General features: G+C 34.4%; 1 protein-coding gene across 1 annotated transcript in view; it reads right to left on the bottom strand.

Annotated features, from left to right (window-relative positions):
• The window catches only part of LRRIQ1 (leucine rich repeats and IQ motif containing 1), a 186,618-nt gene that overhangs the window by 79,874 nt on the left and 81,685 nt on the right, over positions 1 to 25,059 (bottom strand). The window contains exons 16-19 of the mRNA XM_082636012.1: positions 19,872 to 20,048; positions 17,340 to 17,789; positions 14,446 to 14,656; positions 8,198 to 8,317 (exon numbers count right to left, since the gene is read on the bottom strand). Of these exons, the coding sequence (XP_082492138.1) occupies positions 8,198 to 8,317; positions 14,446 to 14,656; positions 17,340 to 17,789; positions 19,872 to 20,048 (958 nt within the window). The remainder of the gene's footprint in view (positions 1 to 8,197; positions 8,318 to 14,445; positions 14,657 to 17,339; positions 17,790 to 19,871; positions 20,049 to 25,059) is intronic.

Below are 25,059 nucleotides of genomic sequence, written 5' to 3'. Positions count from 1 at the left end.
TGTCAATAACTGATAGAAACCTCCCCAAATCACTAAAAATAAGGATTCTTTTAAACACAATTAACAAGCTTGAAGTAACTGAGATTTTAGTAACCATAACACCTGAAAAATGCACATTCCTTTCAAGTGCACATGGAATATTATCCCAAATAGACTATGTGCTAAGACAAATTTTTAAGAAACAAATAACATCAATCTTACATCAAACTCTTCCAGAAAATAGAAACCTAGGAAACACTTCCTAATCAAATATAAGGTCAACACAACCTTATACAAACAAAATCTGAAGAGTTTTAAAAGAAAGAAAATTTATGGGCACAGCTTCTTCTAGAATATAAATGCAAAAATCCTAAACGAAATAGTAGATCAAATTCAGAGATATATAAAAAGATAATGTATTATAGCTAAGTTGGTTTATTCTAGGAATACAAGGTTTAATTTTTAAAAATCAATGTTATAGGTATAAAAAGTATCTGATAAAATCCAAATCATATATAGAATCATCAACATCATCATCATATTAAACTTTTGGAAAGGTAAGAAGATACTAAGGAAGGTAACTCAATCAAATATAGAGTTTCTACAAGAAACATGTATTAAACATCTGACTTCAGGATGGAAAGCTTTCACCCTGAGACCAGGAGCTAGCAAAAGATGCCTGCTAAAATCACCATTATTTAACATTTTACTGAAGGTAGTAGTCAGGACAATAAAGCAAGAAAAATAAATAAGAGGCACAAGAAAAAAAAATCTCTGCTCTTATGGGCAGAGATTTTAAGTGGCTTAAATAAATGATGAGATATTCTATGTTCATGAATTTAAAAATGTAATATTCTAAAAATATCAGTTCTCCCAAACTGATTTACAGATTTCTTACAATCTTAGAGAAAATACTAACATTTGTTGTGCAAATTGACAGGATGGTTCTAAAATTTGTACATTAATGAAATGGATCAACAGTAGCAATAGCAGTTATTTCTTGAAGAAGAACAAAGTTGGAGCTCTTATTAGACTAGATAACAAAATTTTTTATAAATTATACAGAAATTGAAGTAGTGATATAAGAATAAACAACAGAATGATGAGAAAAATTAAGAGAACCCATGCACAGAGTTTCCTGAATTTAAATAAAAGCCTCCACTGTAATCCATTGTGAAAAGTATGGTCTAAACAACAAATGGTTGTGGGTCAACAAAATAACCAAATGTGCATGTTTGGAGGAGAAATTGACCCCTTAATCACACTGCAGGGAAAATTTAATTCCAGATGCACCACAGACTTAAACGCTGAAAGTTAAGATAATAAAGTTTCTAGAATATGTTAATGACCTGAGTAAGCAAAGATATCTTATATGTCACAACTAAAAACTTTTGTTTTTAATTTAAAACAGAAACATTCTGTTCATCAAACTAAACCATAAAGAGAGAAAAAAAGGGAAATCCCAGAATTTAGGGAATGTATTTGCATGGGAAAACAGACAGGTATTTAGATTATATAGAGCACTCCTACAAGCCAATAAGAAAAGAGATGTTCAACACAACATAAAAATGCACAAACGACCAGTCCCTCCCATCAGGAAACTTACACAAGCCTCTTAGATAGCCTCATCCACCAGAGGGCAGACAGCATAAGCAAGAATAACTACAATCCTGCAACCTGTGGAAAAAAGACACATTCACAGAAATATAGACAAGATGAAAAGGCAGAGGGCTGTGTACCAGATGAAGGAACAAGATAAAATCCCAGAAAAACAACTAAATGAAGTGGAGACAGGCAACCTTCCAAAAAGTAATTCAGAATAATGATAGTGAAGATGATCCAGAACCTTGGAAAAAGAATGGAGGCAAAGGCCAAGAAGATGCAAGAAATGTTTAACAAAGACCTAGAAGAATTAAAGAACAAACAAACAGAGATGAACAATACAATGACTGAAACGAAAACTACACTAGAAGAAATCAACAGCAGAATAACTGAAGCAGAAGAACGGATAAGTGACCTGGAAGACAGAATGGTGGAATTCACTGCTGTGGAACAGAATAAAGAAAAAAGAATGAAAAGAAATGAAGACAGCCTAAGAGACCTCTAGGACAACATTAAATGCAACAACATTTGCATTATAGGGGTCCCAGAAGGAGAAGAGAGAGAGAAAGGACCAGAGAAAATATTTGAAGAGATTATAGTCTAAAACTTCCCTAACATGGGAAAGGAAAGAGCCACCCAAGTTCAGGAAAAACAGCGAGTCCCATACAGGATAAACCCAAGGAGAAACACGCCAAGACACACAGTAATCAAATTGGAAAAATTAAAGCCAAAGAAAAATTATTGAAAGCATCAAAGGAAAAATGACAAATAACATACAAGGGAACTCCCATAAGGTTAACAGCTGATTTCTCAGCAGAAACTCTACAAGCCAGAAGGGAGTGGCATGATATACTTAAAGTGATGAAAGGGAGGAAACTACAACCAAGATTACTCTACCCAGCAAGGATCTCATTCAGATTAGATGGAGAAATTAAGAGCTTTACAGACAAGCAAAAGCTAAGAGAATTCAGCACCACCAAACCAGCTCTACAATAAATGTTAAAGGAATTTCTCTAAGTGGGAAAAACAGGAGAAGAAAAGGACCTACAAAAAAAAACCCCATAACAATTAAGACAATGGTCATAGGAACATACATATTGATAATTACCTTAAATGTGAGTGGATTAAATACTCCAACCAAAAGACAAACACTTGCTGAATGGATACAAAAATAAGACCCATATATATGCTGTCTACAAGAGACCCACTTCAGACCTAGGGACACATACAGACTGAAAGTGAGGGGATGAAAAAAGATATTGCATGCATATGGAAATCAAAAGAAAGCTGGAGTAGCAATACTAATATCAGATAAAATAGATGTTAAAATAAAGAATGTTACAAGAGACAAGGAAGGACACTACATAATGATCAAAGGATCAATCCAAGATGAAGATATAACAATTCTAAATATATATGCACCCAACATAGGAGCACCTCAAAACATAAGGCAACTGCTAAAAGAGGAAATCAACAGTAACACAATAATAGTGGGGGACTTTAACACCTCACTTACACCAATGTACGGATCATCCTAAGTGAAAATAAATAAGCAAACAGAAGCTTTAAATGACACAATAGACCAGATAGATTTAATTGATATTTATAGAACATTCCATCCAAAAACAGCAGATTACACTTTCTTCTCAAGTGCACATGGAACATTCTCCAGGATAGATCACATCTTCGGTCACATATCAAACTTCAGTAAATTTAAGAAAATTGAAATCATATCAAGCATCTATTCTGACCACAACGCTATGAGATTAGAAATCAATTACAGGGAAAAAAACATAAAAAACAGAAACACAAGGAGGCTAAACAATACGTTACTCAATAACCAAGAGATCACTGAAGAAATAAAAGAGGAAATCAAAACATACCTAGAGACAAATGAAAATGAAAACACGATGATCCAAAACCTATGGGATGCAGAGAAAGCAGTCCTAAGAGGGAAGTTTATAGCTATACAAGCCTACCTCAAGAAACAAGAAAAATCTCGAAACAATTTAACCTTACACCTAAAGGAACTAGTGAAAGAAGAAAAAACAAAACCCAAAGTTAGCAGAAGGAAAGAAATCATAAAGATCAGAGCAGAAATAAATGAAATAGAAACAAAGAAAACAAGAGCAAAGATCAATAAAACTAAAAGCTGGTTCCTTGAGAAGATAAATAAAATTGATAAACCATTAGCCAGACTCATCAAGAAAAAGAGGGAAAGGACTCAAATCAAAATTAGAAATGAAAAAGGAGAAGTTACAACAGACACCACAGAAATACAAAGCATCCTATGAGACTACTACAAGCAACTCTATGCCAATAAAATGGACAACCTGGAAGAAATGGACAAATTCTTAGAAAGGTATAACCTTCCAAGACTGCAAGAGGAAGATATAGAAAATACGAACAGACCAATCACAAGTAATGAAATGGAAACTGTGATTTAAAATCTTCCAACAAACAAAAGTCCAGGACCAGATGGCTTCACAGGTGAATTCTATCAAACATTTAGAGAAGAGCTAACACCCATTATTCTCAAACTCTTCCAAAAAATTGCAGAGGAAGGAACACTCCCAAATTCACTCTATGAGGCCACCATCACCATGATACCAACACCAGACAAAGATACTACAAAAAAGAAAATTACATACCAATATCACTGATGAATATAGATGAAAAAATCCTCAACAAAATACTAGCAAACAGAATCCAACAACACATTAAAAGGATCATACACCATGATCAAGTGGGATTTATCCCAGGGATGCAAGGATTCTTCAATATATACAAATCAATCAACGTGATACACCATATTAACAAATTGAAGAATAAAAACCATATGATCATCTCAATAGATGCAGAAAAAGCTTTTGACAAAATTCAACACCCATTTATGATAAAAGCTCTCCAGAAAGTGGGCATAGAGGGAACCTACCTCAACATAATAAAGGCCATATATGACAAACCCACAGCAAACATCATTCTCAAGGGTGGAAAAACTGAAAGCATTTCCTCTAAGATCAGGAACAAGACAAGGATGTCCACTCTCACCACTATTATTCAACATAGTTTTGGAAGTCCTAGCCACGGCAATCAGAGAAGAAAAAGAAATAAAAGGAATACAAACTGGAAAAGAAGAAGTAAAACTGTCACTGTTTGCAGATGACATGATACTATACATAGAGAATCCTAAAGATGCCACCAGAGCTTAACAATGAATTTGGTAAAGTAGCAGGATACAAAATTAATGCATAGAAATCTCTTGCATTCCTACACACTAATGATGAAAAATCTTAAAGAGAAATTAAGGAAACACTCCCATTTACCATTGCAACAAAAAGAATAAAATACCTAGGAATAAACCTACCTAGGGAGACAAAAGACCTGTATGTAGAAAACTATAAAGCACTGATGAAAGAAATTAAAGATGATACCAACAGATGGAGAGATATACAATGTTCTTGGATTGGAAGAATCAATGTTGTGAAAATGAATACTACCCAAAGCAATCTAAAGATTCAATGCAATCCCTATCAAATTACCAATGGCATTTTTTACGGAAGTAGAACAAAAAATCTTAAATTGGTTTGGAGACACAAAAGACCCTGAATAGCCAAAGCAGTCTTGAGGGAAAAAAAAAAAATGGAGCAGGAGGAATCAGACTCCCTGACTTCAGACTATACTACAAAGCTACAGTAATCGAGACAATATGGTACTGGCACAAAAACAGAAACATAGATCATTGGAACAAGATAGAAAGCCCAGAGATAAACCCATGCACCTATGGTCAACTAATCTATGACAAAGGAGACAAGGATATACAATGGAGAAAAGACAGTCACTTCAATTAGTGATGCTGGGAGACTGGACAGCTACATGTAAAAGAATGAAATTAGAACACTCCCTAATACCATACACAAAAATAAACTCAACATTGATTAGAGACTTAAATGTAAGACCGGACACTATAAAATTCTTAGAGGAAAATTTAGGAAGAACACTCTTACATAAATCACAGCAAGATCTTTTTTGATCTACATCCTAGATTAATGGAAATAAAAATAAAAATAAACAAATGGGACCTAATGAAACTTAAAAGCTTTTGCACAGCAAAGTAAACCATAAAGAAGACCAAAAGACAACTCTCAGAATGGGAGAAAATATTTGCAAATGAATCAATGGACAAAGATTAATCTCCAAAATGTATAAGCAGCTCATGCAGCTCAATATTAAAGAAACAAACAACCCAATCCAAAAATGGGCAGAAGACCTAAGTAGACATTTCTCCAAAGAAGACATACAGATGGCCAAGAAGCACATGAAAAGCAGCTCAACATCACTAATTATTAGAGAAATGCAAATCAAAACTACTATAAGGAATCACCTCACACCAGTTCGAATGGGGATCATCAGAAAATCTACAAACAACAAATGCTGGAAAGTGTGTGAAGAAAAGGGAGCCCTCTTGCACTGTTGGTGGGAATGTAAACTGATACAGCCACTATGGAGAACAGTATGGAGGTTCCTTAAAAAGCTAAAAATAGAATTACCATATGACCCAACAATCCCACTACTTGGCATATACCCAGAGAAAACCGTAATTCAAAAAGACACATGCACCCCTATGTTCATTGCAGCACTATTTACAATAGCCAGGACATTGAAACAACCTAAATGCCTATCGACAGATGAGTGGATAAAGAAGATGTGGTACATATATATGATGGAGTGTTACTCAGCCATTAAAAGGAATGAAATTGAGTCATTTGTAGAGACGTGGATGGATCTAGAGACTGTCATACAGAGTGAAATAAGTCTAAAGAGAAAAACAAGTATCGTATATTAACGCATATATGTGGAACCTAGAAAAATGGTACAGATGAACCAGTTTGCAGGGCAGAATTTGAGACACAGATTCAGAGAACAAACGTATGGACACCAAGGGGGGAAAGTGGCGTGGGGGGGGGGGCGGCGGGCATTGTGGTGTGATGAATTGGGCGGTTGGGATTGACATGTATACACTGATGTGTATAAAATTGAGGACTAATAAGAACCTGCTGTTTAAAAAAATAAATAAAATTAAATTTTAAAAGGAAGCACAAACACTTGATCATGTCATAAAAGTAGATATCCAAATGGCCAGTAAGCATATGAAAACGTATTTGACATTATTAGTTATGAGAGAAATGGAAATTAAAACAACTAGATACCACTACAAACCTACTGGATTGAGGGAAAAAAAGACATGAAAATACAAAGTGTTGGTGAGGATAAATCTCCTCTGAAACTCTAATATTCTGATGATAGGACTGTAAATTGATACAATCGCTTTGGAATACTCTTAGGCACTAGCTACTAAATATAGGTAAATGTTATGACTCCGAAATTCAGTTCCCAAAAGAAATGTGAACATACACATCAAAAAAGCATGTACAAGAATGTTCATAGCTGGCCTTCCCTGGTGGCGCAGTGGTTAAGAATCCGCCTGCCAATGCAGGGGACACGGGTTCAAGCCCTGGTCTGGGAAAATCCCACATGCCTCAGAGCAACTAAGCCCTTGCACCACAATGACTGAGCCTGTGCTCTAGAGCCCATGAGGCACAACTACTTGAGCCTGCGTGTTGCAACTACTGAAGCCCGCACACCTAGAGCCCGTGCTCTGCGATGAGAAGCCACCGCAGTGAGAAGCCCACGCACCACAGCAAAGAGTAGCCCCCACTTGACGCAACCAGAGAAAACCCGCGCACAGCAACGAAGACCCAACACAGCCAAAAATAGATACATAAATTTATTTTTTTAAAAAAGAATGTTCATAGCATCTTTAGTCATAATAGGCAACACTAGAAATAACTCAGTAACAAATAATCCACCAAAAGAATGGTATATATACAGCTACAGTCAACCACATAGGTATATCTCACAGACATAATATTATGTGAAAAAAGAGTACATATTGGATGATTTCACTTATTTGGAAGTTCAGAAATAGGCAAAACTAATCTATGATGATGGAGGTATGAATACTATGAAGGCACGAGAAGTCTTCTGGGGATAGTCATATGTCCCCTACCTTAATCTGAGTGGTAGTTATGTGGGTTTAACTGTCTAGAGAAGAGGAAACAGAATAAGCAAGACTAAGGACGTAAAAGGTACAGTAAGAAGGTGCTCAATGTGGTTAGAGCATGTGGACGCCACAGGTGGGAAGTGGTAAATATGTCTGTAGAGTTTGCTGTCTTATTGCTGAATACTTGAATAACAATTTAAGGAGGCTGTCCTCATTTTGCTAGTCAACAATGAGATACTAAATCTTGTTGAACAGGACATAAATAAGCTCAGTTATATTTAATGAAGAATAATTGATAAAACATTGTGTAAATCTGGTTGAAGAATACACACGAATTCTTGTAAATATTCCATGACCACATTTACACACTGTACAAGCCTGTATCATAAATGAAGATGTTAAAAAATTAGAAGCATACTTTTTCAAATGCAACTTGAAAAAAATCTATAACACAGTGCTAAAAGGATGAAAACCTTAGAAAAAGGTTTAGCTCCAAAATAGTATACTAAAGTATTTTAAGACCAATATCTATATGTTGTAGTTGGCACTTACTTCATCAAATGTAAAATCTTCTAAATCTATTTCTTCATATTCTTCTTCAGATTCTTCATTCTTAATAGCCTCTAGAGCTGTTGTCAGTTTCTTTCGCAAAAGAAAGCCCTTCCAAACTGCCTAAACAAAAATTTAAAGCATGTTATACAAGGTTATAGATCAAACTCCAAACCAGATTCTCTGTGTTATCCCATTAGGAAGATAAAACATCTTAGACCTTAGTTTAATGGCTCAATAATCTGTTTTTTGAACTTTATGTGACATTTAAAACTGGAAGATAAATTAAATGACTGCTTGTGTCTAAAGCTCTGAATCTCAGGAGATTTTCCTTGTGGTAAGCAGAAAAGAATCTTTAAAACTCCCTCAACTGCACATGTAGGTCAACCAATCAATTATCTGACAATTCCTCTGGGACCCATTCTAAATTAAGTAGAAAGAGATACAGAGGAAAACCAATTTTGCTAATTTTCAAATGATTATGTATAAAATAAACTAACACTCATTTAGGAAAACTTCAACATATATAAATGGCCATATTAGAGACTTAGTATCCTGGTCCATAACAATTAACTAATTTCATCTTTAAATAAACCAAGAACATAATAATAGAATTAAAAACATTCAGATTCCTCAATAATCTTGGAGGAATCTTGGAGCTTTCCTAACTATAACTCCAAGAACACTGGAGTTTTAAAAAAATTAGTATCTGTATACACTGCTAGGGAGTAAGCTCCAGGATATATAGTAAGTGTAAAACACAGGTAGAAATGTGTATTGCATGCCTCCATTTATCTATGAAAATCCATATAAAATATATAATAAACAATATACATTATATAACTTATATATTTAAATCTATGTGGTTGCTAATATTTATGAAGTGAAAGCATAAAGCATAAAATTAATTTTAAAAATTATTACCTATAGAGATAGAAAACAGTAGAAGCCAGATGCCTCTGAATATATAACTTGCTTAGATTTGATTTTGGAACTGTGCACATGTTTAATAAAATTGTAAAACAAATAAATATGAAGTAAAAGAAACGCCCCCCAAAATGTAAAAACATATTTTGTGCTACGGGCATAGCCACACAGAAGGTATTTAAAGTGACTTTAAAATAGATTTATTTGACTATATTCCTAGTGAAGTACAATCAAAAGATAAATTTAACTACAAAAGTTACCTTAAATATGTTTTAGTAACCATACTGCAAGCAATAATACTGGTATTGTTATTCTGAAAAATATATATATTGAGAAGAGAAATATACAAACATATAATGGTCAGAACATATATGACAATAGAAGTCACACGCAATCTGTCAATCAGCCTAGGAAGCCAAACCACAACCTCTGCAACAATTAGCCAAGAATGGTTAAGACTTGGTCAATGACTGCTAGCTTCTCTATTTTTTGTCCTTACTTCTTCTAACTCAGGACCAATTGGACCAACCAGAGATAGGCAAATATGCTTCCCAAACCAATCACATAAGATGCCCCACTTCTAATTGGGCATGTGTGTGTGTGTTTGTGTACGTGTGTGTGTGCACACATGCACATACATAGTGGAAACAATCAAGGGCTGCACAAATGAGGAAAAACAGACTATAGCAAGGGAGTCAGCCACCATCCCTTGCCTTTGGCATAGACTCAAAGGCAGAGAAGGAAGTAGGATAAATGTATATACACTTATATACAGTGATGAACACATGATTGTCACATACTAGGCATACATTAAATATTATTTTCCCAATTTCCTTGTCCCTTTGTTTTTGACAATTCTATTTACTTCTTACTTTATCAAATAAGAAAATAGTGTGATATTAAACATCACATAAAGTTCAAAAACTATAACTAAATTTTAACCATTTTTGTCTCTAAAAATGAATTTCAGTATAGAAATAGTATACCATTATTTTGTAACTTGCTATGAATAAATAACTTCTCAAGAGAGTTCAAAACTCTTTCTGAGGAGAAAGGATGTCAATATGAATCAAGAACTTGAACTGTATTAAATGGTAGAAACAGAAGAGAGGACATCTTTGGTGATGAGGAACATGATTAAAAGTATTGTCTGAGAAAGTGGCCTTCCTCTTTTTAACTTACCCATTATGGAGAGTACCATCAAAGAGTACCATAATAAAGCTCTTGCCGCTTTATTAGTCTCATGTAGCTGGGTTGTTATTATAGACCTGGGTGTGTCATGTACTGTGGGTGAGTGGCATATGCAAGCTAGCTATCTCAGAGGAAAACAAACTATTTTTCTTTTCCCCATTTTGTCTTAGTTTGTTTGGGCTGCACTAACAAAAATACCATAGACTTGGTGGCTTAAACAACAAACGTTTATTTCTCCCAGTTCTGGAGGAGGCTAAGGAGTCTAAGACCAAGTCATTGACAGATTTATTGTCTGGCGAGAGCAAGGTTCCTGGTTCATAGATGGCTGTCTTCTCACTGTGTACTCACATGGTAGAAGGAACTAGAGAGCTCTCAGGGTTCTCTTCCATAAGGGCACTAATCCCATTCATGGGGGCTCCACCATCATGATATATTCACCTCCAAAAGGCCCTGCCTCCAAATATCATCACATTGGGGATTAAGTTTCAACATATGAATGTTGTGGAGAATGTAAACATTCAGTCAATAGCACCCTTCATTTTGGAATTTTTTCTTAACTCCTCTTTTTTTATTCCTTTATCCAGTATTTATGCTCCCTTTGTTCCTTGCTACCTTTCAAAATCCTTTCTCTCTAACATGACAAATGGGCCTGTGGCTTATTCCTGTTAGGGAGGTACCCTTCATATCCTTTCTTCCCCAACCCTGTCCTAACAAGGTTCTAAGCATTAGGGAAACATGCTTTCCTTCCCTTGATTCTTTTTTTGTTAGGTCATCTCTTCCTCAGTTATCCCTCCTCCACCACCCCCCTTTTTTTTACACCAGTGTAATTATAAGATATCAAAATTAGGCGCAGACCTAGGGAAAAGAGAGTATAAAGGGAACTCTTTAATACAGACCTTCAACAACAAGAGCAAAAGGACTGACTCATCATGGCTCACAATGGATCCAGCCTACCTTGTCAGAGATACGATTTCTGCAAAGCTCTAAACTGTAATACACAGTGTATATTTTTCTGGTGTGACATGTATAGATACCTCCCTCATGAATCTGTGTAGGATCAGGAATTAAAGTCCCAGCCACCTCTGTTCAGTTTATCAGAAATGAAGTTAATATAAATGTGTAATAAGTAATGTTCAGATTCTTCTTCTAAGTTATTTATTCATGTCAAGGTTTCAATTTTTCTCCCAGCCATCCATATATGATTAATTCCTCTTTCTCACACATTCAAATCAATTCCCTGGTCAGAGTCTATCTATATTAGACATACCCGACATCTTTTCTTCTCTAACTACCCTCAACTCCCAATCCCAGAACATACCCATACCATACACTTGTTTCTTGCTAAAATTGTTCACACATCTCTGCCCATGTTTCTCCTATATTCTCTTAATATTCTAGTCCTTATAGTAGTCTAGCTGCAATATAACTTATTATTCCAGTAATATGAAATCCTATGTTCTTTTACTCCTACTATCTTTTTTACCTGGGATTCCATTCTCTTACATATTTACATTGAGCCCTATCTATTTCTCAAGCTATATCTTATATCCTTTATATTAGTTAGGGTAAGCTAAGCGCTATAAAAATATCCAGAAATGTACAATAATTCAAAACTAATTTATTTCATGATCACATAACAAGCACTGAGAGTGAAAACAAGACAACTGATGGCAGTTTAACATAAAGTGATTCAGATATCCAGGATTTGCAACTCTGCAATCCCAAGAGACAGCATCCAAGTATGCCCTAAAGGCTGTCTTCACTTCAGCCAACCAGAAAGGGAAAAGAATATGAAAGAATGTTTGTGGGAGGTTTTATGGGCCAGACATGAAGTGGTGCACATATTTTTCATTTACTCAGAAAAAAGGGCCATACTAAAAAGTGCAAGGAAAGCTGGAATATCTAGGCTGGCAGTATGCTAGGAAGAAGAGGAGAATGTGGGTTTTGGTGAGCAGAGAGCAGTCTCTACCACATCCTTCATGAAATCTTCATTTTGCTCCTTCTAAAGCCTGGGCTCTTTCTACCATATCATGCTCTGCTCTCCAGGATGGTTAGACAGTCTAGAAGTCATATTTCTAAGATGAATAGTTTAAGAAACTAGATTGTACTCAGGAGAAGAGAAAATGAAGTTGAGTTGACTTCAATGATTCTAAGTATAATATCATGACATACCTCAGAAGAGACTTGTTCTATGTTGCAAAGAAAGGCTGAATTATGCTTACATTTGTTACAGAGACAAACTTAACAAAAGGACATTCAAAAGATATATGTCACTGAACTAGACTATTTCATAAAGTAATGAACTTCTCTTTATTGAATAGAATGAAGCAAAAGTTTAATATCTGTTTACCATCAATGTTGAAAACTGTATTGCTCATCCACTCATGACAGGAGGAAGTTTGGACTGCATGACATTTTCATTCCTCATGCAGCAGAACAGTATTTTGAGACAGTAACTGAGGTTCCTTTCTTTTCCTCAGAGTTTCCTTGAATCCATTGTCCTCCCTCCACTCCCAACCCATTCAGGCATCAGTAACAGCTTTGTCTATGCATTGCCCTTAGGAATACAGTCCAGAAAAATTAAGTCAACTGAAATACTAAATATATTCATTAGAACCATAGCAAAGATAATTCTCTTGAAAAACTATGGCTTTAATAACAAAACCCATAAACTTAATTTTAAGGCTATTTTTCCAGTTGCTTATGCCAATACTTTATAGGCATCCCTGACTCCTCTCTGTCTTTCAAAGACCACATCTCCATGTACTAATATCATCAGATCTACCTTCAAAGTATATACGTATACCCTCAAGATAAATCAACATATATTCAGGAATGTGATTTTCTTACCACTTCTTCTGCAATACTCTGGTCCATACTACCATAATTACACTTTGGATTACTGCAATAGTGTCCCAATTTTGCTGCTTCTACTATTGCCTTCCTATAGTATAATCACAACATAAAGGAAACTTGGTCATGTGAGTCCTTTGCTCAGATTCCTGTAATATCTTCTCATGTGATTCAGAGTAAAAGCCAAAGTTTTTACAATGATTTAGGATTTATAAGTCCTACTCTTCCCCCCTTCACCCCTCTTCAGTCACACTGTTTCTTACTGCTCTATAAACACTGTGGGTATGCTCCTAAATCAGTGCCTTTGAATCTGATATTCCTCTGCCTGGAATATTCTTCCCCAAGATACCCAATGGCTTATCTCCTGATGCAATGTCACCTTTCCTGGTCTTCCACATCCATCCTGTCTAAAATGATTAATTTTCCTTAGATACTCCTATCCCGCTTTTCCTGATTTATTTTTCCCCTTAGTACTTACCACAATCCAACATACTTACCTTATTTATCTGCACATCCCAACAGAATGTAAGCTAGTAAAATTTTGTGCCAAGTAATAGTTACTAAATGAATGAATAAAGGGAAACACTACATTTTTTTTTTTTAGTTACTGTCATTCAATTCAGGTGTAGTACCATGAATTTCCAGACTTTATTTTATGCATTTATTTATCCCACCAGGGCATAAACTCCATGAGGGAAGAGGTCTTGCATGGTTTGTTCCTAGTTAAATTTCCTGAACCTGAAATAGTGCTTGACAAACAGTACGTTCCAAAAATTATTTGATGAGTGAATAAATAAAAGGATAAATGTGATCAGATTGAACTTCATTTTGAAATCTGATCTTGGTGAGGTTCTGAATTTTTATGTTAAATGGATATTTGAAGGACTTTAACAATTATTTTAGTAGATTTTTAAACATGCTTCTAGAAATAGCTATAGATTAGGCCAAGAGAGACCTGCTTTGACTAATCAAATGTTAACATATGTGGCAAATGCCACATCTGAGCAGAAGTTTTAATATGATTGTGTGGTTCAGCTTGACCCTCAGTTCATAAGAACAGTATTTACAAATTATAGACTACTCCTTAAGCCTAGATACTCAGCAGAAGCAAAGCCAACCTGCGGCTAACCGGCAGCCTACATGTCATGTGAATAAGAAATAAATCCGCGTATTTGTAAATGGCTAAGATGCAGGGATTGCCTGTTATACAGAATAACCCAGTGAAAGATAACTAATACATTTCTCATGATTAATTATTTCACCCAAAGATTAAAAGTAACCTGAATAAGAATAGCAGCCTTCTCCCTCTGTTCTTGGATGTTCACAGTATTTTTTATTTCTTCTTTCTTTAAAATAATTTGGTTTTCAATGCAGGAATTTGACTGGGATGTCAGGGGTCCTATTGCAGCAGGATGTAGCTTTATAGAGAAATGAATCTGTCTGCGCACAGTGTAACCACGCCAGCATGCCTGAATTACCATAGCTGCCATACTGTTAAGAGGAGAAAAAAAAATATTTTTAGTACCCAAAAATATACAGTTGTAGTTAAGAGGTCCTCATAAGCTATATTTATTTGTAAACATAGACCATATAAAGTATTATTTAAAAATAAGACCCGTTCTTTTATTTAACTATAGTCATAGAAGTAAAAATAATACGGAAACCTTAAAATCTGAAGGAGAGAAATGGGCCAGTAACTTAGAGAGGGATATGAGTACTAGGGATTTTTGTTTCTTTTAAGGAGGAAGATATTACCGAGATTTTGTATGATAGCGACGATGCTGAACCACTAGAAAGGGGGGAAAAATGATGATGCAAAAAGGGGAAAAATATAGGAGTCAGTTGGCAAGAGAGGGTGGGATACTGTTCAGAGCAGAGAGACTAAGTTTTGAGAGGAGGAAGGGCCCCCCTTCTCTCTAAGAGAAAGGACCCATCAGGTCTTCTAGCTTCACTTGCCTATCTGCCCATGGACAAATACTTAAATCATTCTCTTATAAGCCCAGTAGTAAATTTTAACATTTTTTCCAGCCTACAACTATTTACCAATTTCTGGCACTGAATCAATCAACACTGTGTTTTTCCCACATCCCCATAAGCTGCCCAGCAACATTACCAAAATTTGAATAATAATGTACATTGATTGTAAGTGGGTTCTCAGCTTGCTTAATCATTTAATTCTTCATCATTGGATATTTTTTCCTTTCCCACATAGATTATTGCAGAAATATTATCAAGGTACAAGGTAGAGTCAAAGTGCTAACTACTGGCTTAATTGTTCTTCAAATCTTTGGGTTTAGTTTTAAAAGGCATATGAAGGAGAAGTGATTCATGTATATTCACCTTTTCCAGGCTCCCTTGAAAAAGTTTTCAATAATTTTATAATTGCCAAGCCCAAAGAAATTTTTTCATTCCTCATACTTGTGAGTTTAAGGCAAAATGGAATTAAGTGATAAACTGCCAGATATCACCTTATTTTTTTTTCTCATAGAAATATATTTGTGGGAAATTAGAATGGAATAATGTAACCATTTTCTATTGTTATTAATATTGTCATCATCATCACCATTTTACCTAAAGCTTGTGGAAGGCTTCAATCTATTTTGATATGAATTGAAATTAGTGGATAAAATTTTTTTTCTGGCTTAAGATAATCTACTTGCACTCCTTATAGGAAAAAAAATCATGTTTCAACAAATCATTTCCTCCTCCTAGGGTAAATAGAACTTAATAAATTTTGCTATGGAATTAATTCACATTTGGTCATTCAACCATTAATTCATTCCTTCATCTTTTGAACAAAAATGAGTTAAAGAATTTGAAAAAGAATAGATATATGTATAACTGAATCACTTTGCTGTACACCTGAAACTAACACAACATTTTAAATCAACTATGCTCCAATATAAAATAAAAAAAAATTTAATAAAAAAAGAGTTAAGGAATTTAAGACACTATAATATGTATTTGGGTGATAAAGAAAAAGATCTGAAAACATATTTGCAATGCATAACTGGTAAAGAATGAAAGGTCTGTAAGAAAACACATTTAACCTGAGACAGCATCTTATATTTCTCTACAGATACATACAAGTTTCACTGACTGTAACTGTGAATTTCTTGTAAAGCTGACCAGTCATTTAGTGCTTGAATTCCTCAGCTCACTAACAGCAAAATTTCCCAAGGAAGAAAGTAAAAAGGTAGATGAGGGATATTTTCCTCAGTGACACTAACAACAGGATGCTTTGCACCATGAAGAAAGCCATGAGAGCAGGTAAAGAAGCTGACTTTAGGGCTTCCTAAATATAAGGTGCTCTCCATATTGGGAAAAACAGCTCGTATTACTACTATCATTATCTTCATCTTTTATCTAGTAAAAATAATGATGATAAAAATGCCCTTAGCATAGGAACACATGTAAATTATGCTTAGGAAACGCCTACACAACTGACAGTGAATCTTCCTGAAACACTGAATGGCAAGGTTCAGCAAGTGGGTATACATTTTCTTTTCCTTTTATTCTTTAGGTCTTTGGTTTGTCTATATTTTCAGTTCCTCATCCTTCCTTATTATTATCATTTGGCTATTTTATTTATCACGAATTAAAAAGTTCTAAATGTTGTTTATCTGGAATTTCAGTAGGAAATGTCTGGAGTATTTAGAGCTAACGGGATTCAAATAGGCAATGTCTAGGGTACCCCAGCTAATACTATCCCAAAATATACCAATGTACCCTGGCATGCTGAATATTTTAAGCTCAAGGAATTTGAGAAGAGGCATGTGCAGGAAGGATTTTCTGACTTTCCCTGGAAGCATGTCACAAGACCCTCGTGTGAGAGGTCTTTATAGTATTTTAAGAATAATGGGATTATTTTATTTCTTCTTAAAAATTCATTTTAATTATTTAGAGATTAGAAGGCAGAAAAAATAATTTCACAGTTACTCATTTTAAATTAAATAATACTAGTTAATTAAATCAGAACCTGCCAAATTTCAACCAAATTGATCTGCACTGTAATTAATAATTTGTGCATATCATAAAAACATAAGGGAATTAACATGAAATATAATAGTGATTGAAATCCTTTACCAAATTATTATTTGGTAACAATGACTAAGATTATCCATAAAAAGTAATAAAATACAACTGTAAAAGAAAAGTGATCTATAAATCTTACATTTTTTCATGATGTTCAGTATTCTGGCAGTTCTTCAATAGAGACCTTGTCATTACTGTTTCCATGAATGGTATTCTTTTGGTGGGGAAAGTGCTTGCCTTGCTGTCTTCTCTTTTCTGGCCAACTACTTTTTCCTGATTTCTTCCTTTAGTATCTTCACATAAGGAGGGGTTGGTTAGTGAGGAATGACTAGAGCCAGAGTCCATCCATTTCTCAGAAATACCTGGTGAGTCCAGTTTGTGTTCATTTGCATAAGAGTAAAGGACTCTACTTTGCAGTATGCTGTCACTGTTTGTAGAAGGCAAATGATTTTTCTGAGCTTCTGATTCCTCTCTCTTGCTGATACTTACATCACCATGTTCATGTGCATATCGACAATCATTACTAAGTGTCATCAATTTCTTGAAATAATGGCAGAGATTTTCTGCAGCATCCAACGTGAAAATATTTCTGAGCAAATAAATAATGAGGATGTTTAATAAGAAGAAGTATATCAGCAAATATTAACACTTATACAGGTTTTGAAAATATCCCTGTGTGGCCTGACATATTAAATTTTACTACAAAATTCATTAAAAACTTATTTCTGATTGTTTATATAAAAATTTATCTTATTTCTCACAAAATGTGAAAATATTTGTTTACTTAATTTCAATCCATTAATCCAGACAAAACGTCTGGAAGTTTTAGAATCATTTTTATCCTAGGTACCTTTGGTACAAATGAATGAGAAAAATCCATGCTTTTACTGCCATAAGCATGAGAAATGATGGCTGCCTAAATTTGGAGAAGTTATTTATGAAACAACTTAAAAGTACTTTGTACATTGACTTTTGCCATGTAAAATATTTGTATTGGACTTTTAAACAAATAAGTTATATCATGGGAAAGTTTTTAATCCCATTTTTCTCTGGAAAAAAATCCATTGCAAAGAGAATTCAAATACTTTAAGACGTAAATGCTTGTGATTCTCCTGAACTGTTGTTGGATTTAGCTATACCAAACAAAATGAAAGTTATAATTATTTCCTAAAATATAGAGGTAGTCACCTCATATGTTTACAAATGTATACATTAGCCTAGGTTCTTCCAATATATTTTAATATTTTGTATTTCATTCATTTTATTGGTGAATAATGAAGAAAAGGTTCAGTTCAATATTGGATGTCAACTGTTTATGCTTAAGTGTTGAATTCACCACCATTTATGATCAAACATAAAAAATACAGTCTATTTTAAATTCTTAAGTAAAACTTTCATTGTAATAACAATAAATTCTCCCAAAGAATTGTAAATCTAAATTTCAACGTAAGGGGTGTCAAGAGTCACCTTTACATAAAAATTGTAGATTACTATACATACACAAGGAGATATCAGTTTAGATTTTAAAAAGATAAATGTAAATAACCTTAGTTTTTGCTAAAAGTCAACATTATCTATAAGAATTGGAATTATTTTTAAAACTGTGAGATTTACTTATAATATGAATAGGCTAGTTGGGATAGGGAGGGTGGGAGGGAGGGAGACGCAAGAGGGAAGGGATGTGGGAACAGATGTATATGTATGACTGATTCACTTTGTTATAAAGCAGAAACTAATAAAAAAAGAAAAAAATGAATAGGCTATATTTAAAAACATTTAAATAGAAAAACCAACTCTTACGTAGTATGAGCATGTACGAAAGTACAAATAGCAAAAATTTAATATGTAATGTAGTAATTAAATTTAGACATTTGGAAGCACATAACTGTTCCACTTATAATGCAGAATTATCATAAGTAAAATATAAAATAATTTTCCTTTCTCATTTGTGTCTTTTTGGAGCAGTATAAATTAGGAAATACAGTTTTAAAAAGATCAATTGTAGTTAATTCATAGTAATGCATTCAGAATTCAGGGTGGGGAATGGGAAGTTCTCTTTCTTTGATATATTTTTAGGACTCTGTTCTCAGCCTCTGTCCTCTGAATGTGTGCACATGTTGACTGCTTTTCTCCACTATGCTCCCATAATACCTTAGTACACAAATATATGTGTAATATGATTCCTTATATAATAAATATACATAATAAATATCATTTGTTTTATAAAACTTGCCTTGCTCCATTGTAACTATTTATTTAGCTAATTTTCTTTTAATGTAATCGTGAATTCTTTGAGGGTAAAGTGTAATATTTAGCTTATTATATGTCTTGCCCATCAATAATTGTTGAAAAAATGTATGTATGACTGATTAATTGAATGAACAGATGAATGAATGTTTTCATCTTTTCTTGAAGCTATCCTCATGCTTTCATTTATTTTCATCTGATTTTAGCTTTTAAATTATATTCTAAATTATGTTCAAAATACATATTAATACATCTCAAATAATAAAAAGTGATGCCCAGAAGTCCTTTTCTAAAGAGACAATATCCCTAAAACACGCTGTACTAGTCCAAAAGAGTAGCATTGTATTGATCAGAATAATTTTTAATCACATGTGTAAATTGCATTATACCTTTTAATTATGACAAGGGGAGATATCACTCTTACCTTTCTCCAGTATATTTTTCGGTTAGTAAGTTAAATTCTCTAATCTGGGACTGACAAAGTACCAGGAAACGCTCGAATTCTAGTTCATAGTGCTCTTCAGTGTGACTTTCTGAATAAGAGGTTAGCATTTCACCATTGAGGATTTTTACAGCAGGTAATATTTTAAGTAGAGAATCCCTATTGAAAACAGGAAAAAAAAATAATTTTGAAAAGGCAAGTTTATATCTAAAATAACTATATGCCTATTACTTAAATAATATAAATACAGAGTATATCTATGAAACATTGATTTTGTAGAGAAAATTATACTGTTAATTTTTTTAAAAAATTATTGTATCATATCATGTACAAAGTTTTAGAGATCTTGACACATATTTAACCATTTTCTTCTCTTTTTTCTTTTGAATTTTATTTTATTTTTTTTATACAGCAGGTTATTAGTTAACCATTTTATACATATGAGTGTATATATGTCAATCCCAGTCTCCCAATTCATCACACCACCACCACCACCCTCACCACTTTCCCCCCTTGGTGTCCACACGTTTGTTCTCTGCATCTTTGTCTCAATTTCTGCCCTGCAAACCGGTTCATCTGTACCATTTTTCTAGGTTCCACATATATGCGTTAATATACGATATTTGTTTTTCTCTTTCTGCCTTACATCACTCTGTATGACAGTCTTTAGATCCATCCACGTCTCTACAAATGAATCAATTTCGTTCCTTTTTATGGCTGAGTAATATTCCATTGTATATATGTACCACTTCTTCTTTATCCATTCATCAGTTGATGGGCATTTAGGTTGCTTCCATGTCCTGGCTATTGTAAATAGTGCTGAAATGAACATAGGGGTGCATGTGTCTTTTTGAATTATGGTTTTCTCTGGGTATATGCCCAGTAATGGGATTCCTGGGTCATATGGTAATTCTATTTTAAGTTTTTTAAGGAACCTCCATACTGTTCTCCATAGTGGCTGTATCAATTTACATTCCCACCAACAGTGCAAGAGGGCTCCCTTTTCTCCACACCCTCTCCAGCATTTGTTGATTGTAGATTTTCCGATGATCCCCATTCGAACTGGTGTGAGGTGATTCCTCATTGTAGTTCTGATTTGCATTTCTCTAATAATTAGTGATGTTGAGAAGATTTTCATGTGCTTCTTGGCCATCTGTATGTCTTCCTTGGAGAAATGTCTACTTAAGTCTTCTGCCCATTTTTGGATTGGGTTGTTTGGTTTTTCAATATTGAGCTGCATGACCTGTTTATATATTTTGGAGATTCATCCTTTGTCCATTGGTTCATTTGCAAATATTTTCTCCCATTCTGAGGGCTGTCTTTTTGTCTTGTTTACAGTTTCCTTTGCTGTGCAGAAACTGTTAAGTTTCATTAGGTCCTATTTGTTTATTTTTGGTTTTATTTCCATTAATCTAGGAGGTGGATCAAAAAAGATCTTGCTGTGATTTATGTCAAAGAGTGTTCTTCCTAAGCTTTCCTCTAAGAATTTTATAGTGTCTGGACTTATATTTAGGTCTCTAATCAATTTGAGTTTATTTTTGTGTATGGTGTTAGGGAGTGTTCTAATTCCATTCTTTTACATGTAGCTGTCCAGTTCTCCCAGCACCAGTTATTGAACAGACTGTCGTTTCTCCATTGTATACCTTTGCCTCCTTTGTCACAGATTAGTTGGCCATACATGCATGGGTTTATCTCTGGGCTTTCTATCTTGTTCCATTGATCTATATTTCTGTTTTTGTGTCAGTACCATATTGTCTTGCTTACTGTAGCTTTGTAGTATAGTCTGAAGTCACAGAGCCTGATCCCTCCAGCTCTGTTTTTTCCATCAAGACCACTTTGGCTATTCGGTGTCTTTTGTGTCCCTATACAAATTTTAAGATTTTTGTTTTAGTTCTGTAAAAAATGCCATTGATAATTTGATAGAGATTGCATTGAATGTATAGATTGCTTGGGTAGTATAGTCATTTTCACAATAATGATTCTTCCAATCCAAGAACATGGTATATGTCTCCATCTGTTTTTATCATCTTTAATTTCATTCATCAGTGTCATATAGTTTTCTGCATACAGGTCTTTTGTCTCCCTAGGTAGGTTTATTCCTAGGTATTTTATTCTTTTTGTTGCAATGGTAAATGGGACTGTTTCCTTAATTTCTCTTTAAGATTTTTCATCATTAGGGTATAGGAATGCAAGAGATTTCTGTGCATTAATTTTGTATCCAGCTACTTTACCAAATTCATTGATTAGCTCTAGTAGTTTTCTGGTGGCATCGTTAGGATTCTCTACATATAGTATCATGTCATCTGCAAACAGTGACAGTTTTACTTCTTCTTTTCCAATTTGTATTCCTTTTATTTCTTTTTCTTCTTTGATTGCCATGGCTAGGACTTCCAAAACTATGTTGAATAATAGTGGTGAGAGTGGACATCCTTGTCCTATTCCCAATCTTAGAGGAAATGCTTTCAGTTTTTCACCATTGAGAATGATGTTTGCTGTGGGTTTGTCATAAATGGCCTTTATTATGTTGAGGTAGGTTCCCTCTATGCCCACTTTCTGGAGAGTTTTTATCATAAATGGGTGTTGAATTTTGTCAAAAGCTTTTTCTTCAGCTATTGAGATGATCATATGGTTTTTTTCTTCAAGTTGTTAATATGGTGTATCACATTGATTGGGTTGCGTATACTGAAGAATCCTTGCATCCCTAGGATAAATCCTACTTGATCATGGTGTATGATCCTTTTATTGTGTTGTTGGATTCTCTGCTAATATTTTGTTGAGGATTTTTGCATGTATATTAATCAGTGATATTGGTCTGTAATTTTCTTTTCTTGTAATATCTTTGTCTGGTTTTGGTATCAGGGTGATGGTGGCCTCATAGAATGAGTTTGGGAGTGTTCCTTCCTCTGCAGTTTTTTGGAAGAGTTTGAGAAGGATGGGTGTTAGCTCTTCTCTAAATGTTTGATAGAAATCACCTGTGAAGCCATCTGGTCCTGGACTTTTGTGGGAAGACTTTCCATCACAGTTTCAATTTCATTACTTGTGATTGGTCTGTTCGTATTTTCTATATCTTCCTCCTGCAGTCTTGGAAAGTTATACCTTTCTAAGAATTTGTCCATTTCTTCCAGGTTGTCCATATTATTGGCATAGAGTTGCTAGTAGTAGCCTCTTAGGATGCGTTGTATTTCTGTGGTGTCTGTTGTAACTTCTCCTTTTTCATTTCTAATTCTAATGATTTGAGTCCTCTCCCGCTTTTTCTTGATGAGTCTGGCTAATGTTTTATCAATTTTCTTTATATTCTCGAAGAACCAGCTTTTAGTTTCACTGATCTTTGCTATTATTTTCTGTTTCTATTTCATTTATTTCTCCTCTGATCTTTACAATTTCTTTCCCTCTACTAACTTTGGGTTTTGTTTGTTCTTTTAGGTGTAAGCTTAGATTGTTTATTTGAGATGTTTGTTGTTCCTTGAGGTAGGATTGTATTGCTATAAACTTCCCTCTTAGAACTGCTTTTGCTGCATCCCATAGCTTTTGGATCGTCGTGTTTTCATTGTCATTTTTTCTAGGTATTTTTTGATTTCCGATTTGATTTCTTCAGTGATCTCTTGGTTATTTAGTAACGTATTTGTTTAGCCTCCATGTGTTTGTGTTTTTTACATTTTTTCCCATAATTGATTTATAATCTCGTAGCGTCGTGGTCAGAAATGATGCTTGATATGATTTCGATTTTCTTAAATTTACTGAGGCTTGATTTGTGACCCAAGATGTGATCAATCCTGGAGAATGTTCCATGCACACTTGAGAAGAAAGTGTAATTTGCTGATTTTGGATGGAATGTCCTATAAATATCAATTAAATCTATCTGGTCTATTTTGCCATTTAAAGCTTGTGTTTCCTTATTTATTTTCTGTTTGGATGTGTGAGGTGTTAAAATCCCCCACTGTTATTGTGTTACTGTTGATTTTCTCTTTTATAGCTGTTAGCAGTTTCCTTAAGTATTGAGGTGCTCCTATGTTTTGTGCATATATATTTATAATTTTTATAGCTTCATCTTGGATTGATCCTTTGATCATTATGTAGTGTCCTTCCTTGTCTCTTGGAACATTCTTTATTTTGACATCTATTTTATCTGACATGAGTATTGCTACTCCAGCTTTCTTTTGATTTCCATTTGCATGGAATATCTTTTTCCATACCCTCACTTTCATTCTGTATGTGTCCCTAAGTCTGAAGTGGGTCTCTTGTAGACAGCATATATATGGGTCTTGTTTTTGTATTCATTCAGTGAGCCTGTGTCTTTTGGTTGGAGCATTTAATCCATTCCCAATTAAGGTAATTATCGATATGTATGTTCCTATGACCATTTTCTTAATTGTTTTGGGTTTGTTTCTGTAGGTCCTTTTCTTCTCTTGTGTTTCCCACTTAGAGGAGTTCCTTTAGCATTTGTTGTAGACCAGGTTTGGTGGTGCTGAATTCTCTTAGCTTTTTCTTGTCTGTAAAGCTTTTGATTTCTCCACTGAATCTGAATGAGATCATTGCTGGGTAGAGTAATCTTGGTTGTAGGTTCTTCCCTTTCACCACTTTAAATATGTCATGCCACTCACTTCTGGCTTGTAGAGTTTCTGCTGAGAAATCAGCTGTTAACGTTATGGGAGTTCCCTTGTATGTTATTTGTCATTTTTCCTTTGCTGCTTTCAATAATTTTTCTTTGGCTTTAATTTTTGTCAGTTTGATTACTATGTGTCTCAGCATGTTTCTCCTTGGGTTTATCCTGCCTGGGACTCGCTGTGCTTCCTGGACTTGGGTGGCTCTTTCCTTTCCCGTGTTAGGGAAGTTTTCAACTATAATCTCTTCAAATATTTTCTCTGGTCCTTTCTCTCTCTCTTCTCCTTCTGGGACCCCTATAATGCGAATGTTGTTGCGTTTATTGTTGTCCCAGAGGTCTCTTAGGCTGTTTTCATTTCTTTTCATTCTTTTCCTTTGTTCTGTTCCACAGCAGTGAATTCTACCATTCTGTCTTCCAGGTCACTTATCCGTTCTTCTGCCTCAGTTATTCTGCTGTTGCTTCCTTCTAGTGTAGCTTTCATTTCACTTATTGTATTGTTCATCTCTGTTTGTTTGTTCTTTAATTTTTCTAGGTCTCTGTTAAACATTTCTTCCATCTTCTCGGTCT

This window comes from Mesoplodon mirus, assembly GCF_964341445.2.
Source record: "Mesoplodon mirus genome assembly, chromosome: 11".
Classification (NCBI taxonomy): domain Eukaryota; kingdom Metazoa; phylum Chordata; class Mammalia; order Artiodactyla; family Ziphiidae; genus Mesoplodon; species Mesoplodon mirus.
This window is presented reverse-complemented; position numbering and strand designations above follow the sequence as displayed.